Source organism: Alligator sinensis, unplaced genomic scaffold (assembly GCF_000455745.1).
Source record: "Alligator sinensis unplaced genomic scaffold, ASM45574v1 scaffold947_1, whole genome shotgun sequence".
Lineage (NCBI taxonomy): Eukaryota > Metazoa > Chordata > Crocodylia > Alligatoridae > Alligator > Alligator sinensis.
The window spans coordinates 221,362-244,674 of record NW_005843073.1 but is presented as its reverse complement, the minus strand read 5'-3'; the positions used below and the strand labels follow the sequence as shown (position 1 = coordinate 244,674).

Genomic DNA, 23,313 nt, shown 5'->3' with positions numbered 1-23,313 from the left:
ATCCTGGGAACCGAGTTTTAGAGTCCTCCAATGAGGATTGAAGCGGAGTTGTACCTAGAAACTGTCCAGCCTGCACCACAACCATCTCCGGTGTAAGTAAATAATCTTTTCAATCAACCATTACGCCTCCGTGACTGATTCTAGCTCGAGCATACTACTCCACCCCGCGGCTTTTCTCCGGCCCCGCGTGCCCGGGCTGCCGGCCACAGCCCGCATGCACACAGATGGGCCCGGCTCGCGCCCGGCGAGGGCGGGACTGGGAGCCAGCCCACACAATACTAAATCACTTAACCTGTGTTATCCTGCTTGAACACTCGAACACTAGCATTTTAAGTGTGGTTAACAAGTACTAAGTGTAATGTGTAACAACATTCTCAGCCATTTTTTTTCAAATTATGCACTCAGATTGTGCAAAGAACACACAAATATGCCAGAACATGAGATATTTGTTTTGCTAAAAGTAACTGAATACAAGAATTAAATATAATACACTATATAATGTATTGTATTCATGTGGATAAATAAAATGAAAACAGTAATCTTTCCTAGAGTTTTATTTTCCCTGAACTTTAGATGTTTTGTTTTTCCATTTAGCTGTATGTTTTTGATTTCTGGAGGTAATTATATTTTATGCAGAACAAGTAAAATATATATATTTAGAATCCACTATGACATGTGCTATTGCTCCATGCTCAATAAGGCAACAGAATGTAATATTTATGTAGAGCAGTAATAGGCTCTAACCCCAAAGTCAATGGGACTGTTAGAGATAATGGTCTATAAGCTAATTTCTTTGTAGAATTGGGGCTGGCCAGGTCAGGTATTGTTTTGGCTCTTCCATAACATATTATTTGCAATCAATACTATTATTAAAAGGCAACTGCTGCCTTATTGGAAAAATCAGGCCTGAATGAGTGTGCTTAAATTAAATCTCTGTGTCAGAAGAAGATAATGTTTTTTTTGTTTAATTGTATAATTGGTAGTTTAATTCAAATAACCTTTAGCTTTATTTGTCAAGCAGAAACCATTAGGTATGGGTTTAAAGTCCTTTTATTTAATTCCTCTCTAATGCTAATATGATATTAATCTTTTTGGATAGGCTACATAAAGCATCATCGTCCTTGAATTAAATAACAAAATGATGCTGTGTGTTGGGGGGGTTTTTTATAAAACTTTAGATGGAAGAATTAATCTTCCTGTATTCAAATGATGTATTTCACATATAACATAAAAAGCAGTTAAAGGGATATGCCTCCCTGTATTTGCTCGTTGCTAGTTCTGTACATAGCTTTTATACTTATTCTCGTTATTTAGTATAATTATTATTACTATTGATCTAGTTGTTTGGTTTTGGTGGCATCTAGGAATATGAGTCATGATGAAGTCCCATTGTTCTCTACAACACAGAGCTGCTGCTTCTTGTCTCAAAATAATTTAAAATAAACACTCCCATACGCATTACTAGCTCCTTTTTCTTTTCCCCTTGCTTGTAATATTTACCATCTATTCATCTTGTAAAACGCTGTCTCTTTCACCTTCTCCAGGTCCCTGTCATTTATCTCCATCATAGTCGGTTAATTTGTAGGGTCAAAATCGTGGTTTGGAGTGCATATTACTTAAGGCAATTAGGAGATGCTTCTTCCTCAAAAAAGTATCAAACTTACTATGATACCAGAGCACTCTAGCCCATTTTAGCCTGCTTGAACACCCTGATGCTACAATGTTTGAAGGCAAATGTACAAGAAAAGATCTTGAAAAGCACAATAAATGAGCATAAGGATGTGTAACAAAATGGTCAAATGTGTTGCAGAGACATGAGAAGATTATGATCTTCATCACAGAGACTGAGCATTATCATGTTAGAGCATTAAACCATAAAGAATCTAAGCTAGGGGTGTCAAACTCACCCCGGGCCCCTGGCTGGATCTGTGAAGTCCACAGCAGCTCTGGTCAGTCTGGGTCTGGGAGCAGGCAGCAGCATGGATTGGGCATAGAGTGGCAGCTGGATGGGGGAGCGGGAGGCTGTATCAGTATGGGAGCAGGCAGCAGCATGTGTTGGGAGTGGGTGGTTGCACTAATAGGGGAGTAGGTTGTAGTGTGGGCGGGGGTCCACTATTGTTTAATATCTTCATTAATGATGTAGATGATGGGATTGAGTATATCCTTAGCAAATTTGCAGGTGACACCAAGTTGGGTGCAATTGCAGATGCTCTGGAGGGTAGAGTTGAGATTTAGCATAACCTTGATAAATTTCAGAAATGGACCAATTCAATCAAATGAAATTCAGTAAGGAAAAGAACAAAGTCCATCACTTGACAGAACAATTACACGCTGAAATAAGACTGAGGAGTGACTGGCTGATTGCAATACTACGGAAAAGGATCTGGCAGTTACAGTGGACTAGAAGCTGAATATGAACCACAAATGTGCTCTTGTTAAAAAAGGCCAAGTTCATGCTGGGTTGTATTAAAAACAGCATCACTTGCAAATCACAGGAAGACAGATGGCAGGGCAGGGTGATTTTTCCTTTCTATTTGGCACTGTTGAGGCCTCACTTGGAATACTGGTTCCAGTTTTGAGTCCAGCAGAAAATGACAAAAATTATTAGAGGATCTGGGAAACCTGACTATATAAGAAAAAGCTGAAAGAACTGGGATTATTTATCTTGGAGAAGAGAAGACTGGGTGAGGAATTTCATAATACCTGAAGGAAGGTTAGAAAGAGAATGGACATAGATCTTCATTCCGGATGACCCCCTGGAGCCACAGAGAGTTGTCTGAAATTGCAGTAACGAACACTAGAGTTGGATATAAGAAAAACTCTGTGTGAGTGGTTAATCACTGTAATAGGCTACCCAGAGGTGTTCTGAAGTCCCTATCCTTGATAGTTTTTATAAGCAGGTTAAGGAAATATTTATTGGCATGACTTATTTAGGTGTGGCCCTGCCTTGAGCAGAGGGTTAGATTACATGACTTTCTAAGGCTCCCTGCAGCTCTAATTTTTTCTATGATTTTGATCTGTTACATAATAGCAAGCTATTGAGGTGCAATGAGTAGAGCAAGTGTGGTGCTGTTGCTTTCAGTGGCCTTTTAGATCCTACTACAATGCAGTTTTAACAAGCCTATAGGTACTCAATGGGTGCATCTACACAAGACGTTTACTGAGCAGTTGACTAATTAACTGTGCAATAAACATCTCAGCATCTACATGTGTGTCTATTAGAGCACACAGAACTAATAAACTCCACAGCAGTATTTACAAGTCCTACCCTCCTGCGCAGTTTTTTCATGCTGCAGCACATGTGCAGACACTGAGCTGGCTGGCTGGGGCACAAAGATGCTTCAGTAAGGGGGCTGTCTGTACCCTTGTGCCCCAATGAGCCCCTCCTCAGCACATTGAGCAGCCCCAAGCTGGCAGACTGACCAACCCTGATGCCCCACTGCCAGCCTGCTGCTACCTGGCTCAGTGTTGCTCTGTGGGTGCACATGTAAACTGTGTGCCCTGGAGCTTCCCCAGAACAATAAACTACAGAGCAATAAGCTCTGTATTTTATTGCTGCCCTCTAATGGCATGTGTGTAGATGCGCCCAGTAAGTATAAACTTAGTGTAGCTTTTCATACGATCATCCAAGATGACAGCAGGAATAGTGCAGACTTAAAGACAAATACAAACCATGTTTGTATTTCAGTCTTCTAGAAACACATACACCAAGAATACATCATTGCCCATCTTACAATTTGCTTATTAATCAAGTTAATTACAAAATTCCTATGTAACTTTTGTACCCATTATACCAGGTTTGATTTTACCATCCTTGTTTTTTTTCTTTATTGTACCAGCTTTGTGCATGTTCCATTTAAGGATGTTATAGAATAGATGCACCCTGTTGCCTTCCATGTAACTTTTAACTCATGTTTAACTCATACTTTCTTTGTGCCTGCCTTGTGGCCTACATTACTCCCTGAAGAACTTGAGTGCCAAGGATGCCATGGCTTCAGTCTTATGTGGAGCTGGCACTTCCTGATGTTGTATATATAGTGTCCAGTGTAACACAAACTATACAGTGTGCAGGAATGATTAAGATGTTGATTTATTGTCTATGGGTCCACATTATGAATGCATTATAAGGATGAGACTCAATTAAGTTATTTTGACAATAGGGCCCTTATTTAAAGAAGCCTGTAAACTCATGTTAACCATCAAAAAGATGTTGAAATCTATCCCTTTATAGTGAAAACCTTGAATAGAAAACTGTTTCCATGAATTCAGTAGGACTTCAGTATGTGTATAGCTGAAGGATCTTCAGTTCATGACACTCTATGAAATGACAGCTTTCTATTCTGTAGTTCCTATTTTAGAACATAGCATGGTGGCCTATTTTGTTTTTTCTTATACGAGCATCCTTGTTCATCCCTGTGAGGCACCACTGTATACCTTAGAAATGCGTGGTTGTTTTTTCTCTGGGAAACAAAAGGTATTTTTAAAGCATAAACAGCTCTTAGTTAAGGAAGTGTGGTTTTATACCTACATTAGGCTTTTACAGACCTCCTGAGTTTGCTTGATAGGGGCTGTTCTTGCACTGTTGTTGGCAATCAAATGAAGCATGAAGCCAAGGAAGGCTAGTTCCATAGGGTTAAATGGCATGGAATACCAAGTAGAGAATCTCCTAATGTGGAGATTATTTCTTTAGTAGGATAGTACAAATTCATTTACACAGGCACCATCCAGAGATTTCCTTCTTTAGTCAAGCCCTGAAAATATCCTGCTAAAGCTAAAAGAAACTGTAGAAGAACATGACCTTCTGAAGCAATGGGTTCCATGGGATGACTGTGGTGCATAATACATTCACTATTGTAAGAAATTATTGAGTGAAGTACCATGGCTTTATTTTGAAAGGGAGTGGGTAATTTTATGGCCACCAGTAACATTTATTACTAAGCCAGGAGTAATCCAATCTCATTCTTAAGGATGAGAGATAATTGCCTGTGTGACTTAGTAAAACATTTCTCCCAAATGCACTCTCTCTGTACAGATACATTGTACAGGTGACTAAGTGCATTATGGGGATGTTCACCTTCCACAGAAACAAAATCATAGCTACAGGCTGTAGGTAGAATGTTAAACTAGATGGACCAATACACTGACCAGGTCTAGCAAGCACTGAGAAGAATGTCATACTAGTTCTTGGGTCCAGAGTAGAACAGTGACCAGTTCATTGACAAAAGATAATACACTAATTTTCAGGTACAATTAGCAAAGATCATTAACAAGGAACTCCATGGTCTGAATGCTATATGATCTGATTTTTTAAAATAACCTCTTTCCTGGAGAGTGCATGTCATTTTGCTGCATAGACTAACAGATTGTGCTATGACACCAATTTTAGAGTCCTTTTATTAATCATTGTCTTTTTGTATTAAAAAAAATATTCATGTTTTTGCACTAACAGTATTTACTGTAAGAAATCTTGAACTTTACATTTGGGATAGATTTTCCTAAACAAAGATCTGACATTAAAAATTGACTTTCTGTTAGTGGGGTAGAGAAAGCAAGAGAGCTAATTTAAATAATCCTGGGAATGAATCCTTCATATTTTCAAAGCTTCATGCCATTTTTTAATATTGAAGATTTATAAAGGAAACATAATAGCAAAGGAAATTGGTGTGGATGCAATAATTTGTACTGTAGTGTAACAATAAATTCAAGTGACTCCAAAATTTAAACAGCTTCTGCTTTTAGTTAAGATTTGGGAGTCTGTTTTCTTGCCCATTAGTTTTGCTCAAATAGCAGAAAAGCAAGAATTAGGAAATAAATATAAGCAGGAAGAAAAAAAATGTGATAAAAGAATGAAATTACTGCTGGACACAGTGATAAAAAAGTGTACTCTCTCAAATTTTATGTGCGGTTTTCAACTTGGAGTAGACAAGAACAAATGTCTCTTCTTCCAGTGCAAAGCAGTTTGCAACATATAAATCAGAGACTGAATAGCAAGCACTTACTGTGTAGACTAAACTGCTTTTGGTAAAGTTTGAAGCAATGAAAGTTAAGATCAGCCTGTACTGTTGTGCAAGCCCAGCAGATGCAAATCTTCTCTCTCTCCTGGTAACTGATTTTCACTCATCATCTGAACTGACTCAGGGAACAACACCACCACCCAACAGCTGCCTGGATGCTTCAGAACTATAGTCCAATCACCTAAACAGCTGTTTTTCAATGCAACTTGTTGTTTGAAATCTAAATGAACTCCTAACTCAGTCAGATAATGGGATTTAGGCTAGGTGGTGCAGCTGTGTAATGTGCTTTGCCTTTTATTACAGGGTTCAATTGAAATGAGTGATGGTTTATTACACTGTACTAATTAGGGAGACACTTTGGATCTCTAAATAACTCCATAATTTGCATTCCTTAAAAAGGGTTTGAAAATAAGTGCCAGATGTGCCCATTGCTCAGCAATAGGTTTTGATCTGTTTGTAGCAAAATCAAAATGGCAGGATATTTCGATTAAATATACATGATGTGTCAGCTCCTCAGCTAATATAATAGAGCAGATCTCTATTGAAATTATTGGAGATACCTGTTTATCCAGGCATGGAATCTGGTCCACTGTTGGTGTGGAATACAACAAACATATTTTTAATAGCTGAAATCTTAACTCTTCAGAGTGTAAAGTGTTCTTAATTTGGTGCCTCTGAAGGGTCAGACTTGTATACTTATTTTTGCTTCCACTTTTTTAATGTATTCATTTATATATGTTTTACTCTTCCATTCTCTCAAGAACCCTGTCTTGGTCCCATTCCTGCACAGGGATTTTTATTAATCTCTGGCAGAATGCACACTGCTGGCTACATGTACACAACAGCCTGATTCATCACAATTTTGATATACACTCTCTAATAGTGGTAAATAGAAATAACTGTCAGCCTCCAGTGCTAGGTCTAATGTCAGAGGAATGAAGCAGACAAGATATACGTGGTATGTCTCTCCCTGTTGGCAAATCATTACTTCCAAACTATAGTGAGGGTATAGATACACCTAATAAATTAACACACACTAAATTTAAGGAATGTTAGTGGATGTTAAAGTTAGCATATGCTTTGAGCAATCCCACATTCAGAATTAATGGTCCCATGTAAAATGTAGTGCTCAGACCTGCCCTTAGAGGACTGTCCTTAGGGCAGGGATGAACAGTTATTTTGGGCAGAGGGCCATTACCAAGTTTTGGCAAGCTGTCGAGGGCTACATGGGTAGCTCTGCCCCTTGACAGGTGCTCCGCCCCTGGTTGCCATCTTGGGACTGGAAGTCCCGCCCCTAACCTCTGACCTTTGCCACCAGAAGTCCTTTCCTTGCCCCTGGAAGTACTTCTTTGGGAAAGATGGTTTGCCATCTTAGGAGGGAAAAAAAACCTAACCGTATACTAAAAATCAAACACCCATAAAAATATATTTTTATGTAATTTAAAAAATTGTTCTGATTTGTGTGCGTTTGTGCTGTATATGTAGAAGTGATACATAATAGCTCAAATGCAGTCTTGCTCTTGTATATTGTGCGGGGTATGAAGGGAAGTTGGGGGATGTGGGTGGGTGTGGGGTTTGTGGGGAGCTGTGGATGGGTATGGGGGCTGAACGTCTGGGCTCTGCAGCAGCAGCATAGAACAAACTGCTGCTGGGGGAGAGAAGTGACCCCTCCCCCTCTCTGTGGCTGGCGCTTCCTGGTGCAGCTGCCCAGAGCCTACGTGAGGCTCTCCTGTGTCACTGCCCTCTGGGCTGCCCCATGGGGCAGCAGTGGCAACAGAGAGCAGGTACAGGCACCCCTGTGTAGGCTCTGAGTGGCTGTACCAGGAAGCACCAGCAGTGGGAGGGGCTGCTTTTCTCCCACATTGGGCAGCAATTTGTCTTGTGCTGCTGCTCATGAGCCTGGGCCCTGCAGCAGCTCCAGGCTCACCCGTTGAGGCTGAGCCAGAATAACAGTGGCAGTGGCAGCAGTAGCTGGAGAGAAACAGCTGCTCAACACAGGAAAAAGCAGCCCCCCCCAGCCGGTTAGTTTTTGGTGCTGACGCCCGGAGCATGCACTGTACTAGGCTGTGGTGCAGTTCCTTCACTGTCACATCTGGGCTGCCCGGCGCAGCAACAGTGACTGTGGCACTGTGTGGAGCAGCTGCAGGGCAGCTCACAAGTGGCGATGAAGGAGCTGCTCTGCAACCGAGCACAGCACGAGCTCCAGGCAGCTGCATCAAAAACTGCCCAGTGGCAGTGAGGGGAGGAAGGGTGCTTTCCCCCATTCCGAGCAGCAGTTTTTTCCCAGCTGCTGCTGTCACTGCTACTGAGGCTAAGCCCCAGCAGGTGAGCCTGGAGCTGGTGTGGGGCCCAGGCTTAGCAGTGGCAGTGTGGGACAAGCTGCTGCTCAGTGCGGGGAAAAAGTGCCCCCTCTTAGCTCATGTTTCCCTGTCCTAATAAGTGGGCAATCCTATTTTAAGAATCCTTAACAAATACTTAAGGTTACAACACCCTGACATGGCTTTGGTAATCAAAGTTACTAGGATAACAGAAGAGCTAAATCACCTAGTAAAACTGAAACACATGCTGTTCATTTCATTGACATATCTTTCAGAACATATTTATCCATACTTTTAAGATTTTTATACATTAAAAGGTTTTTTAAACTTGTTTGGGGGATTTCTGTGTTATTTCTTTTTATTTGTTTATTTTTTGGTAACTGTAAACTTGCAAAGGAGGAGGAAAATATTAGTTTTAACTGGCCAGGGTATAATGGCTTAGCAGGGTGCATGTGAGCCACATAAATTAAAGGATGAGGAAGAAAAGCATTAATTATGTCAAGGTTGGAGCCATTATCATTTCATTCCACAAAGAAAGGAGATGCTTGACTCCCAGTGGAGCCTGGGTAAACTGCCTTTTAATCTATTCACAATGCACCCAGTGCCCAATGAGGATGAAAACGTGTGCTCAACTGATGATGAGGTCATTTAAAAATCCACCTGTGGGGCAGCTTTAATGGAGTCTCAGTCACCTATTAGCTCAGACAAGAAGGGTTGGGTTGAAAACATGCAAGGAGGGTAGTACATACGTGTGTGCGTGCATGTCTACCACATACACACTCCCTCTCTATCCCACAAACCATGACCTTTTTAGTCACAAGGTCCTAGATTTAATTTCAAGAGAACAGGCTATAAATGTTATTAAGTGTCTTTAGCTCTTCCTTTGTAACTGAGCTTCTTACCCCATTTCCAGAACTGTTTAGCTAGTTTTCAGTAATGCATTTTCTGCTTAATCTACTTTCATGTCCCACGTTTCCTTTACTAAGTTTCACCTTGAACACTACATCATGTAAATAAAGCCCATATCCATAAGCCCCTGATTGTACTGTTTAAGGGAGTTCACTTTGGCGTACCTTGAAAGCTTGTTTTCAAAATGTATCCAGCACAACTGTGTATTTGTTTTTAGCTGGAAAAAGCACAAAGTATTATTTGAATAATGGGTCAGACTCTGAAAAGGTATATTTGTTTTTAACTTATGGAAAACCAGGGAGTTTATACCACTTTGATGTAGCTTTCAACATCCATTAAAGTTTTTTAGCTGGAACAACAGCATGAGTCTAACACAGTTAAAAGTGTCTAGAGAAGGGATCCCACAAACTGAGATTAAGACCCTTTTTCTGTTAAGACACAGTTCCAACAACCAACCAAAGCAAAGTTTTTCTGTCCTGTAAAGCTTGCTTGTTTTTTCTAACATGAAAATAAACAATTATTGTTCCAGTGGACTGACAAATGTGTACAAGAAAGTTTGAGTCTGTAACTATAGCGTTATTTCCCCAACATCCTGCTAATTTTTATGAGTGGACAAATCTCTCGTTCTCTATCCTTTGAGTTTCCAGTCCACAATAGGAGTATAATAACATGCACAGAAAAAGAGATTGAGAAATACTTGGTGTTTGTACATTGAAGCCAATAGGGTGGTGAAGTGGAAGTGGAAAGGGACAGTCTGACTCTCACTATCACATCTAATGATGACTTCCGGTATTACTTAGAACCAAAGTATAATGCACTGAATTCATACTAAGTTGCACACTAAGTTGGACTTTGAGCTTAGGGTGTAAACAAGTCCATGATCAGAGAGCAAAACTCTTCTTTTTTCTGTTCCATAGCTTCATTCTGACTTGGATAAGGGAGTGGGCACTGTAAAATACACCCTCTCAGGAGATGGAGCTGGCACAGTTTTTACTATTGATGAGACCACAGGGGATATACATGCCATAAGGAGCCTTGATCGAGAAGAAAAGCCTTTCTACACACTCCGTGCTCAGGCTGTGGATATAGATACCAAGAAACCACTGGAGCCTGAATCAGAGTTCATCATCAAAGTGCAGGACATTAATGATAATGAGCCAAAGTTTCTGGATGGACCCTATGTTGCCAGTGTCCCAGAAATGTCTCCAGTGGGTGAGTAAGAACTTTACTCTTCTTGAATCTTTACTGCTTCTTTTCAATGTTAATTTCTTACTGAGGATCCTGACATGGATATGTAACTCCCAGAATTCATATCTAGGACACAGACAATGCCTGCATTTAAGAATATACACATTGCAATATTATTTTTTGTCATTTCTTGTTATTGTCAAGTTCTTTCTCTTTTCTGTTAAGTACACATAGCTACCTGTGGCTTTAAGTTAATTGGCTTGGGGGATAGAGATAAGTGTGCTTAGTGCAGTACAGTGCAGTAGGCCAGATATCTCAAACAGGTTGGGTCTAGGGTTGGGAGGCATGCCGTCAGAGGGATATTTGCACACTGTTGTTTTTTTTTCCCATCCTTTTACACCAACTCATCTGTCTACGGTAGAGAGTTGGGATGAAACACACCTACCACCACCCTCGATTCACACAGTCCTTGGTAAGTGTGTGACAATAAAAAATATTCCGGTCTCTGGAACACCTCCCTCTATCTGTCTTCTTCCTAGTCACAAACCGTGGGCTCATCTCATATCCTCTAAATCCCTGTAACATGCTTCTAGAAACAATGATTGTACTTCAGAAAAGGAGTACGGATTAGGCCTTAGCTGGACGCTGGGCAGCAGAAGTTTAGCTCAGTTCTATGTTGTGTGCTCTGTCACTTCCAAATGTCAGTGTTGTGTATGTTTTGTTGCTGCTCCTGTTTTGTTACCTTTTTCTGTCTCATTTCAAAATGACTTCCTCTTCTGTCACAAAGTCACAAGTCAGAGCTACTCAGCACCTCCTAGGCTATAATTTAAAATGCCCATTCTGAACAATTGCTAAGGTTTTCTAAGTCTCAAATTGTACTAGGAGCTTCTGCTGGCCTGCTAACCACACAGTGTATTTCATAAAGTTTAGATAGCCAGTCCTAGAAGTAAACATGGTTAAAAACATACTACACAAGTTGTTGTGTGGCATACAATTTTAAATTTTTGTGCATGATTATCTGGAGCTGATGATGCTGTCCTGATCTAAGAAGTGGTTTGAAAGAAGTAATTGGTTTTAAAACCGCACATTAAAATGCAGTCAATTTAATTAGTGATGGAAAAGCATTTAGATTTTTTGAGTTCTTTCTCTTAGCAGGTAACAAAATTATATATAGACAAGTACAGCCTATGATAACAATATCCTTAGTCGTAAGTTAACACAAAAAGTCATTCCAAATGGAAGTGGCAGGCCTATGTGGTCAAGATATGACAGTTACTGCAGCCCATGACATACCAAGAAGCAATGTGATTCGTTGCATCTGACCACATTTCACTCCCCAGTTTGAATGACCAGGTACTCAGGAGTAGATCCAGAGTGGGTGCTGTGGTCACATCCCTTTTTCAACCACACTGCAGGAGTAGCAGCTTGAGACTTTACGTTCCCAAAGGAGGTAAGAATCTGTCTCCTACCCTGCTGTCAGCACCCCCTCTTTTCCCCCTCAATGTCACCTCCCCTCCTGCCCTTCCTATTTCTCCTCTTTCCCACCTGCAGAGCTGTTCCTGCCCTGCTCCAGCCAGGCATGGATAGCCACGCTTAGCTGAGGACAGCAGCAGCAGGGTGTGGGTTCCCCCACCCAGCCTGGTCTCCCTAGGTGTTCCCTGCTAGCCCAGGAGCAGGGCAGGGAGGGGGAGCCCACCTGATGCAGCTGTCCTTAGTGTTACCAAATTTGCCCATTACTTTGGGGTGTGCTCATTTATTAGGGATAGTTTCTACGGTCTTGGTGATTCTGTCAATGTGCTGCTTGTGTTACTATACGGAGCTGTATTTCTCCCTTCTGCAAGCCCTCACCCCCAGTGGAGCTATCTTGCAGGACTCAATCTCAATGGGCTGGGTTCCTCCAGTCACCAAATCAGTTATACACACAAACACACACAAATTAACGTGACACGCCTGACCTGGCCGGGCTGATCAGCATGGACAGGCTGACGCCCTCATATGCCAAGAATCAGTTCATCAGAGCAACAATAAACTGCAGTCAGACACAAGCACACAGGTAAACAGAATCCCTCTGAATCCAGCTGGGTGTCCAGCTGACACCCTCATGGGCCAGCATTCAGTTCATAAGGGCACGTCTGAGTCAAACTGGGTCAATCAGCCTGTACAAGCTGATCCCCTTATGTGTTTCAAACTCAGCACGTCCCAGTCTTTGGCCTCTTGATGAGCAGACCCCACAATAATTTGGGCTTCACAGGGATCTTTAGCTTAGGTAAAAGAAGCGTTGCTGCAGAGCACGGGAGGAAAAAGAAGCAGAGAAGGAAAATATACCCAATTACTACCAGTTTGACTATAAAAGTTATTTATTGCTAAGCATATGAAATATATAATAGTACTAGTAGTAATAGACATGCAAAAGAAAAACAAACACCAACAATGACAATACTACCCTGGTTTCACTAAGTATTTGGGGAAACTTAGCTCAAGCTTAACTGATACAGTTCAGGTTCAGAAGTTTATGCCTAGAAAGAAGACAGAGAACGCTGGGATCTCACCTAGTCCACGGTACTCAGGCTGCAAAGCTGACAGGCACAGTCCGTAGCACAATCCTTGAAGAGAGAGATGATCTGTTCTTCCAGCATCCCAAGAACGACAGGGGATGGTGTCAGCACAGGGGTTTTCTTCTTCTCCTTCTTTCCTCCTGCTTCTACTTCTTTTCCTTCCTCTTTAAGCACACACACTTACAGATTTTTATACCCTCAGTTCAGCTGCTTCGAAGCACCCTCAGTAGTGTAAATCATTGTCTTTTCTATTGACAAGGGGTTATCTGGTTTGGACCATCTCAGGAAACTGATTGATAATCAGGAAACACTTAAGATTAGGGAGTAACCCAAATACTTGGGAGCCAGCTTGAAATTCCTATGGGTGGCAGATATACTGATGGGATATCTCATGGTTTCTTCAGGAACAATAGATAGCTTGCAGCATCAGGATTTTGGATTTTTACTTGTTGTGCACAAGCCTCAGCTTAGCATGACTTTTCCAGATCTTACTATAGTCTTTTAACAGACTTAAAGCAATTATTGGGGTGCTCATAACCTTTTGTGGAGAGGACTCCCACCAGTCGTCTCGGGAAAGATATGACAACACCTGGGATTAGGGCTCCAGCAGGCTGGATGCTGTGATGAACCCTTAACCATTGTTCAAATGTTGCCCATACCCCCTCTGACTCGGTCTCTTGCCTCAGCATTCCCTAACCCGGCAACCGAGTTTTAGTCAATCAAGTTTAAATAGGCCTCCCATAGTGGGACCGGGGAATGTACGGCCCGAGATGCCTATTAAACTTAGAGCTGTGTGTGTGTGTCTGGGGGGGGAAAAGTGCTTCAGGCTTTCTGTTTTCCATCTCTCATGTAAATGAATGGTCATCTGGTTCCATCTCGGATGTAAATGAGACCTAGGGCAGTTGTTTCACTCTTATCACCCTTATCTGGTGAGGGTCTTAGGTGCGTCTCTCACTGCATCTTAATCAGTTTCATTTAGGTAGAGGAGGGGAGGGAGGGGTGGGGGGTGAGTCCTTTGTGAGTCAGACAGACTGCATCCTGTGCCAGGGTTGCCCAAGAACACAGAGCTGAGACGTAACATTAGCTGAGCCCAGCTTCCCATGCAGTAGTCCCCAGTAGCCCTGGCTGGAGCAGGAAAGGAATGGTCAGGACAGCAGTGGTGGTAGGAGGGTCTTTCCATGCCCAGAAGCATAAGTATTGAGGGTAGAGGGGTGAATGAAAAGGGAGGAAAGGGAGCATACCTCTGAGCACAGAGGGGGAAGGGAAAGGGTGCCCAGAGTTGGAGTGGAGGGAAGGAATTCTTACCTACTTTGAGGACATGGTAGGGGGCTGTGAAAGAGGGCTGGGAGCAGGGGATGTAAGCTAACCTTGCTTCTCTGATCACTGTTCCCTCACTCCTTTAAAAATCCTTAATCTACCTATGTAGGTACCCATTTATACCTAGGCCTAATGGGTGCAGCCAATAAAGTGGTGCTCACACTTATACCTATGGAGCTGATATGGGATGCCATAACTACTTTGCCACCATTCCCTGGCTTGTGATCAAAAATAAAAGGGAAAAACAAAAACCAGTCAAACTACTTCCACTGTTAATGCACGTTGCTGATAGCTGCGTGCATGGAACAAGTTAGTCAGCCATTTTATTGCAAGTTGAGCAGCCTTCAGGTAATGCACTGCATTACATTGTATTGAGTACTGGGGCCCAAATTGACTGAGTCCCTTAGCCCTGTAATTCCTCTATACTTACCTAGCTGCTATTGATTTAGAAATTAGACACCCAGATATTTTTATAGATCTGGGTCTCCATGACTACATGAGATGCAACAGGATATTTTGCCTGATCCATAATGCTACTCAAGTTTTAATACATTTTCCTTTTGAATAGGAAGCAACAGATCACAATCTGCAGGAAGATGTCCTTTGCTTGTCCTCTGATTCCTGCTAGGACCCTATGTCCTTCGGTTGTTTTCTCTGCCTCTGAAAAGAACATTCACAGCAGCAACCCTTTTCCTCTAAGACAGATTAAAATTTACCAGAAAAGATTTTTTTTTTTTTTAAAGAGAAGAAAGTGACCTTAGTACAGGTTTAGAATCCAGCCAGCAATTATTTGTTACTTAAATTAGGTCACGATCTCAGCTCCTAGATCCTACATAGCAATAGAATACAGAAATGTCTTTTGTCGTCTGTAACTATCCATGATAGTTTTGGTGTTCAACCTTTTGGCCTTCTGGGCCAACTGAGTAGTGTCAGTCGCTCCTCAGGCCAGATCAGAACCTGCATGCCAGGATCAGACCAGCATACCTGGATTGGGCTCTGTATGACCTCAGCTGACCCCCATGCACTGGGATCAATCCTCAGGCTGCCTCTACTGAACCCCATGTGCTGGGATCAGGCCTTAGGTCCCTAAACTACCTCCTCTGGCCCCGCACATCAGGATCAGGGTCTTGAGACTCTGTACTACCTCCACCTGGCTCTGCACACTGTGATCAGGCCTTGGGCCGCCCTGCAAGCTTCATTAAGCTCACAGAGCTACAGCCTACAGGGAGTCCCATATATTGGATGACATGGCACTAGGGACTGGAACTGGCCCACAGGCTGAAGATTTAGGACCCCTAACCTATTACATTGAGCCTTCTTTTTAGGATGTAGACATTATCACTGTTATCTATAATGTGTAGACAGTACCTGAGGATCACCTTGAAGGTCACCTGAACTTTCAGCTGGTATACCTGAGATTGTCTTAATTAGGGCTCTTGTACAATAGCCATTTCTCACTTTTCAGTTGATCCTCTGCCCTTGCTACCCATTAAATTTCAGGTGAAACTTGTGGTGCTGGTTACCGTGTTTAAATCACTAGGTAGCCAGAATCATTCATCATATTCTTTGACCCACCATATGAACTGCATTTAAAAAAAATGTTTGGTTTTATTCTAGAGGGAAGCCTACTAATACAAAAGATTCTATATGCATTCCCACCCCCTCACCTCTGAAATCTTCTTTGTAAAGAAGTTGCATCTCAGTCCAAATTCAGCCAAATTGAATGTGTGATATAGAATTAATCTTTGTTTGAGTTTTAACTTACTGACTGCTTCTGGAAGCCCCTATAATTTACCCCCTGTACATATAAGCATTGGGTTGGAGTTCTGAGATATAGGTTTCTTATAGGTTCATGAGTCCCATCTGTCCTTGTGCTTCAGTTTTGAGTCCCTGAACTGAAGAGAGTTGGCAACAACCCATCTCTATTCCTCTTCCTTGCAAGGGGAAAGGAGTGGTACAATAAACAGAGAGAACCCACCCTTCCATTTTTCTTTTCTAGTTAGGAGTGGAAAGATATGTCCATAGGCACTGTCCTGAGCCTTCTCAACAGAGAAAACCTGCAGCCATATTTGGAAGCTCATTTTGCTACTGTATGTTCAGGTTCATGCTGACCTCACTCCAGTTACCCCTGTATTGGAATCTATGGGAATTTATACAAATAAGGTTGTCTGCTCTGACATGGCAGAAATCCAGTCTGTTGGAGCAGATTCGATTAATCGAGTGTGCAGAGAATGTGAACTGATGCGCCCAACACTGCGCCGCATCCATTTGTATAAATGGCAAAATGCACGTTAGTGCTAAGAAAATGGTGGTGGTGAGTTTTGAAACTAAAACACCTTTGTGTTTTATTTCAAAAGTGCACCACTGCCATTTTCTCAGCACTGACGTGTATTTTGCTGTTTATACAAAAGTATGTGATGCAGTCATGGGCGCTTTTAAAAGTGCCCAGTGCTGTGTTGCATACACGTGTGCATGTGCCATTTGGAACTTGTTGCATGTTAATTTTAGGCAGCTGCTGGAGCTCTTAATCCCTGGATTGTCCACATGTTAACACCTGACACTAGTTTTAAGCATTCTTTAGGTGGCTTAAATTATGCCACGTCACAGCAGGTTTATCTCTGACCCATGTTACGCAGCTTGTATTACACTAATGTGTATCACTGTAGGCTATGCATTACTGTAAACACTGCCCCCCACCACTGCCCCCCACCTTTCCCTCTCTGCTTCAGATCAAAGTTACTGCCCTCCCTCCCCCAGGCCTCCCTAGCATCCCAGATCCCTGCTCACTGCTCCACCTGCTTAGTTGTGGCTGCCTGTGGCACCTGTCCTCGGGGGGGAGGGGCAGGCAGGGAAGGGAAGGGTTAACCTGCCTGTCCAGGCACTGCCACCACCCCTGGTGCTCTCTGGGCTTGGGTCAGCCTGAATAAGAGAAGCATCCCAGTGGCAGTAGCAGTGGGACCAGGCAGATGGGTTAACCCTTCCCTGCCTGCTCCCCTGGGACAGACAGCATGGGTAGCCACAAGTAAGCAGAGAGGGGCAGAGGAGGAGCACTGGGGGCATCAGAAACTGGGGGAACCCTGGGCAGCAGGGGGCAAAGGGGAAGTCCAGGATAGGGAATTCTAACCTTTCAGTCCTCCAGGCCTCTACTGGCCTGAACATATGACTGCTCCAAACTTGACCTAGCACTGACACTGATCAGCATTTGAGAAGCTTAAAGTGTAAGAAATAACAAGGCCCTATGCGGACAGAATGATAACCTGTATAGTGATGTTTGTTTTAACTTTTTCTATTTTTCCTGAGAAAGAAGAAAAAAAAAAGACTAGCTCCTAAAATCCATTGAATCTTTATTAGATCTTAGATCTAAATTTCTAATACATTTCCTGAGAGCACCATGCCTACACACATTTATTTCGATAAGGAAATTTAATCTTGTCCTTCAAACTCAATCTGAGCCTCTATTCAACCTCCATGCTGCTATTTTGTATGTATTTTAGATCATTAAAACAATATTTCTAAAAGGCATCTCTCCTGCCTCATTATCAAGAAATTTGGCACCTCTTTTCTCAAAACTTTCTTGCTGATTATCAGTGAAGGTAGTGTAGTTTTCAGAAGAAGATTGTCATCTTTTCCCAAAGTCGTCCCACTTTGCTTATGATTTAGACTTCTTTGTGTACTTTCTAACCATTTCCAAGCTCTCCCCTCAAAAGAAAATAACACTAGCTGGATACCTGCCGTGCTCTAAAACTACTTTGACAGGACAGCCAGTATGTGTAATTCAGAACATAACATCATCTAATTCAAAGGGCCGGAAGCTGGCTCTAGGAAGGAAACCTACTCTGATGAAGTAGATAAAGAAGACTGCGTATGCCATATTCTTCCCCTGTGTGAAACAAAGCACATTCTACCTATGGTGTAAGCAAGCAAAAGTCTTCTAGTGTCACAGCCTTTGACTGGTGTATCCTATAGGCTGCTGGACCCAACTAAAACTTTGTCAACAATTTAATCTTGGTCCTTATATGTAGTTTCGTTTAGGGACATAAATACCAATTAAATAAATATTTGCATGTGTTAGTTACCTCTCCTCTCCCCCCACCTTCCTCCTCACTCCTCTTTTCCTCCCTCCCTCCTGCCCTACTGCCTTCCAGTTCTTGCTGGGGCACTGTAGGGCTTTCCTTCCCCCACTTCTCTCCTGGACTTCCCGGCCCCAGGTTAAACAATATCTGATAAGCTAGAACCCGTTATCACTGAGCTGATCAGTTAAATAATTAATCATTTAACCGTTCACATCCCTAGTCTCATTTAATGTAATAATAGACTATCTCCTGCCTTTTCTTTGATGCTGGCAGTTTATTGTTTATCTAAGAAATTTAAAACATTTTCTCACAGAGTATTTTATAGTGAAACATTTATTATGGCAAGCCACAAGACTGAATTCTCAGGAAAAAACGTAGAAGTGAACATTAATATTTAACATTTGTTGATTGGTTATTACTACTATTGCTTCTACAAAAATGTGGCATATTACAAGATATTTATTCTGAGGTGTGGCACAGAAAGAAATATTGAACATGAAATTCATATTTTTGGAAAATAGAAATTTTCCATTCTATATTAGACCAGTGATCCATCTGCTCTGATATGCTACATTTGACACCAGTCGTACTGGAAGTTTTAAGGGTACATGAAGATGTTACACTTAGATCAATCTAAGTAGTAAATGAAGTTAGACTGGGAATGGGTTAGCACATTTATCTAAATCTGTACCTGTTCTGCGCACAGCCTTGGGGCTGGAAAAGCCCAGCTGCTTGCCCCAACCATAGGACTATGTTTTACCTGTCCCTGCTGACCCTGACCAGACTATTTTTAGCCCCCCAGTACACCCCCAGGACTGATCTGTTAACCCCACCCTGATCCTGCCCTTCCCTCCACCACCCTGATTTACTTAGATTGGGTACCTGGAGTGGCTCTTAGTTCCAGTGAACATGGGCACACGCTGTGCCTTATCTCTGCTCACGCAGCTTAAGATAAACCACAAGATTGTAGATTAGGTACAGGAACCTGTGTACTTACCCTATGAGTCTGGTCCTTAAAAGAGCCAAAATGATATTTTGATTTGGTTTTTTGTTAATATTGATATATGGATGCTTTTAGTAGTTTCTCTTTTGGAAAACTGTATTGGTTAGACAGAAGATAGTGCAGTATAAAGAAAAAGTGCAAATCTATCAGGAGGTAGAGAAAGCAGATGAGACTGATTGATTGTTCAAGTAATTATCAAGGAATTTTTCTCAGTAAGGGCGAAGGTAGGGAGAAGCTTGAAGAATTCTTAGAGACCAGGTTACACATGGGCTGTAAGGGTTATGAATGCTGGGTGAAAGAAGGTGGGGCTAGTGGCTGACTGAGAAATCATTAATATGAAACTGGTGAAATTTTGTCCTTGCAGCTTCTCATTATGACAACTCAGCCAACACTCTAGAGATAATCATCTGCAGAATTTCAGAATCAGACCTAGGAACTTATGTACATTTAACCAACTACCAACTCTTTGTGTTTTCCACTGAACAGGCAGATGAGGGACTGTTTTGATACTGAGTATTAGGGTTTTTTGGCATTCATTGAGAAGCTTTGCAGCATCAAGTAGTGCACCGGAGGTTCAGGACAAGGTGTATTAGTGTGTTATGAGTATTTGTCACATTTTGTTGGCAGAGGGAAAGATACTGGCATGTTTTGATGTAGCCTTGAAATGTGTAGGAATTGTTTCTATACAGGCACATAGCGTCTGTAATCATAAAACATGCTGTATTGATGGCTGCTTTAGCAGCCACCGATCAGCAATAAATGTTAAAAATTAACAAGAAGTTGCTTTTTCCTCAACACAAAATGTCTCTAAACATTAAATATCTTTTTTAGCAGGAGCTGTTCTCTTGGCCACCAAGTGGTTATAAACCTTAAACATATTTTAAAAATATTACTTTTCCCAGCCACGGAGTGACTGTAAACATTAAATATGTTTTATAAAAACTGCTTTTCCAGCTACTGGCTGAATGGCTGTGAACATCATTTTTCTTCAAAGTTGCTTTCCAGCTGCTGAGCTATTTTTTCCTATTAGCTCACTTCTATTTATATTTCTCATGCAAGAAGGCAAGTGCAAGACTTCACTGGCACAAGGCAGCTCTTAGTTTATGACAAGCAGTCATGTCCCAGTCATCGTACTCTCATAAAGACATTGCAGATAATGAGAACAGGCTGAGATTTAAACTGATTATTATGGATATTCTGCATAGATGACATGCACATCTACATTTTCCCCTCTTCTTTTTAGTATATAATTCTGCCGTGAACAACAAACAATAAGGACAGACATAAACTACCCTCAGTATTAAGGCAAACAGGCCCCAAAAAACAGACATTGATGGATTGTATGAATCAAGTCATCGGTAGCCCTTGAAGAGGACAAAACAGAAGCAAAATGGTGTCAAGATTGCTAAGCAAATGGGAATCAGTAAACCAAACATGATTAACGGCTTTAATTCTAGGTGAAGAAATAACTCCATGCAGCAAATTGGATACAATCCCAAGAAGACTTGATGTGATAAGAGAGTGATCACTGAAGTTAGATTAATAAAAGTTTAAAGAGCAAAATTACTGATCACAAACACTGGGTAAAGGAAAAATCCCCTTTGTTTGGGTGGCTGTAAGTGGTTTACAATATACAGTCTGAGGCTGCAGATGAAAGTAATCTTTTAGACAAAAATCTATGCAAAATAATAGGCTCAAAATCTTTAGAAAAGGAAGAACATAGCTGTCTATATTATGTTTTAACAATATGCTAGCCAACAGGTAAGCATGCAAGGCCTGGAGCCTTAAAATAGCTCTTTATCCAGAGAAGCAGTACACATGGGCAGTTGCAAGTCTGATTTGCCCTTTACAAACACCCTGACCAGCCGATGTATCTTGGCCTTGACCTAATGAGAAAATCTTCAAGAGTGTAATGAAAGCTTAGGTTTTGTGCTTCTTTTGTCTTAGACCAATACAGTTAATAATAATCCAAAAAGTTTTAAGATGCTGACTCACCAGAATTGGATTGACAAGGATGTATGTATTCTGATGAAACTTTTGATGGCAAGTAGATGAGAAGATGTACAGGACAGCAACCAACTCAACTGCATGGTTGCTGTCTGGAAGACTCCTGGGTAAGCTTCCAAGCACATTCCCCAACTGCCCAGCTGGTGGGTAAACAGATTACGTGGCAACCTGGCACAGCCAAGACACCGGGGACAACCAACTAACTGGCCCCAGAGAAAATGAGGAGAACAAACAGACTTACTACCAGTCAGGGAGCTGAAAAGCTGGCTGGGTTTCCCTGTTCTTTGTTGCCAGGGCAGCTGCCATTTGATGGCAAAGCTGAGTTCCCAGCTTGCTGAGCACTAAGGAAGCCAGCCCACAGGTAAACTCAGCAGGCTTTTGGCTGCCTGGCAGGTAGACTAGCAGGCACTGAGGCAGATTGGAGAATTTTCAGTGAATCAGGGCAATGTCAAAGCTTTGTTCCAATGTGGAACAAAATGAAATATCAAACATCAGGAAGCTCTCTTTGCCATTATGGCCATTCATTATTACAGGTTTCCCTCGCTTTATGTTGTATCTGCGTTCCTGGAAAACGGTGCATAACTCAAATTCGCATAAAGGGAACCCATTTTACAGTGCAACAAATAGGGGTATGTTCCAAGACCTCGACTGTACTAACCTCTGGACCCATTTCTACCACTTTTACAAGACAATTTTGGTACTCATCAACAGCAGACAGTACACAGGGTGGTGGTGAACATTACCATAATGGGGATGGCAACTTCAAAAACCTTGCATAAAGTGTGGGAAACCTGTACTGTTGTTGTTACTTATTCAGACAGTTAGTCAGAAGAAAAGATGAGGCTACGTGAGAATTACAGAAGGGAACCAAAGAAGGTAAAGGAGGAGAATGATCAGAATATTGCAAGGGGTGAGGATAATTAATGAAGGAAAGACTACTCTAGAGTTTGCCAGATTTTATTCCATAGAAGCTGTTCAGTAGCCACCAAATAGTGACTCCCAGGACTTACTGACCTGGGCTACATTCAGCAACCAGGAGGGAAAGGCCATGCACTGCATTTTCAATCCTTAGGTTTCAGTTGTCATGGCTGGGAGATACTGACTTTCATTTCTGAAGCAGCTTTAACAATAAACAAAAAACAAGATACAAACAACTCATGTATTAGCCATAAGGGAGCAGGGAAACGGCATGGAGTAAAGAAGGGACATGCGCAGGAAATGTCTCGCACACAAATACCAGTTCACACCTGTCGTTGACTAGGAATAAGGCTGCATGCAACCCTAGATGTTCCATTTAAATTGACTATTCATATCTCGGCACACCATTGCACCATTGTTCAGAGTTTATAGCTGGAAAAGTGCTACTGAGTCACATTATTAGTCTTCATGTCAGCCCAGCTTTTCTTTGTTCAAACATAAACAATGGGGCTTTCGCCCCAGATTCTAATCTGACAGAATATCCACAATAACCTGAAATCCATCATACATCATATGGCACAGGAATATCAGGCTTGCGGTCTCCTGTCCCCAGCAGCAGCCAGAACCAGATGCTGCAAAGGAAGAAACAACTCCTTAAGTGGGTAGTTATGGAATAACCTGCCTACAGAATAGGTCTCATCCAAACCAACTTCAGTTAATGATCAGCTTGCTTTGTTTCCTCTTAATTTTTAACCTTACCTAAAGTACCTTGATGCTTTCATTATTTATAGAAAACTCTTTAGGTGTCTAAGTTTTGTCCTTATAGGCTACATAGATGTTCCAAAAGTTGGGGGAGGAATTGATCTGTTCAGTGGTTTTCTGTAAATGGTCTTGTTTAAATTGGAAGTGAAAAGTATACATGTTCAGGGTTCACCCTTTGGGGAGGCGCACAGGCAGCCTTTGCTGACAGAGGCCTGCAGGTGGGGGACACTTCTGCACCCCCCCCCCCCC

General features: G+C 41.9%; 1 protein-coding gene across 2 annotated transcripts in view; it reads left to right on the top strand.

Annotated features, from left to right (window-relative positions):
* Nucleotides 1-23,313, top strand: part of CDH12 (cadherin 12) — a 242,827-nt gene that overhangs the window by 56,412 nt on the left and 163,102 nt on the right. For both annotated transcript variants that reach the window (XM_006037154.2, XM_025193592.1), the window contains one exon: nucleotides 10,159-10,453. In XM_006037154.2, coding sequence (XP_006037216.1) covers nucleotides 10,159-10,453 — 295 coding nt within the window. The remainder of the gene's footprint in view (nucleotides 1-10,158; nucleotides 10,454-23,313) is intronic.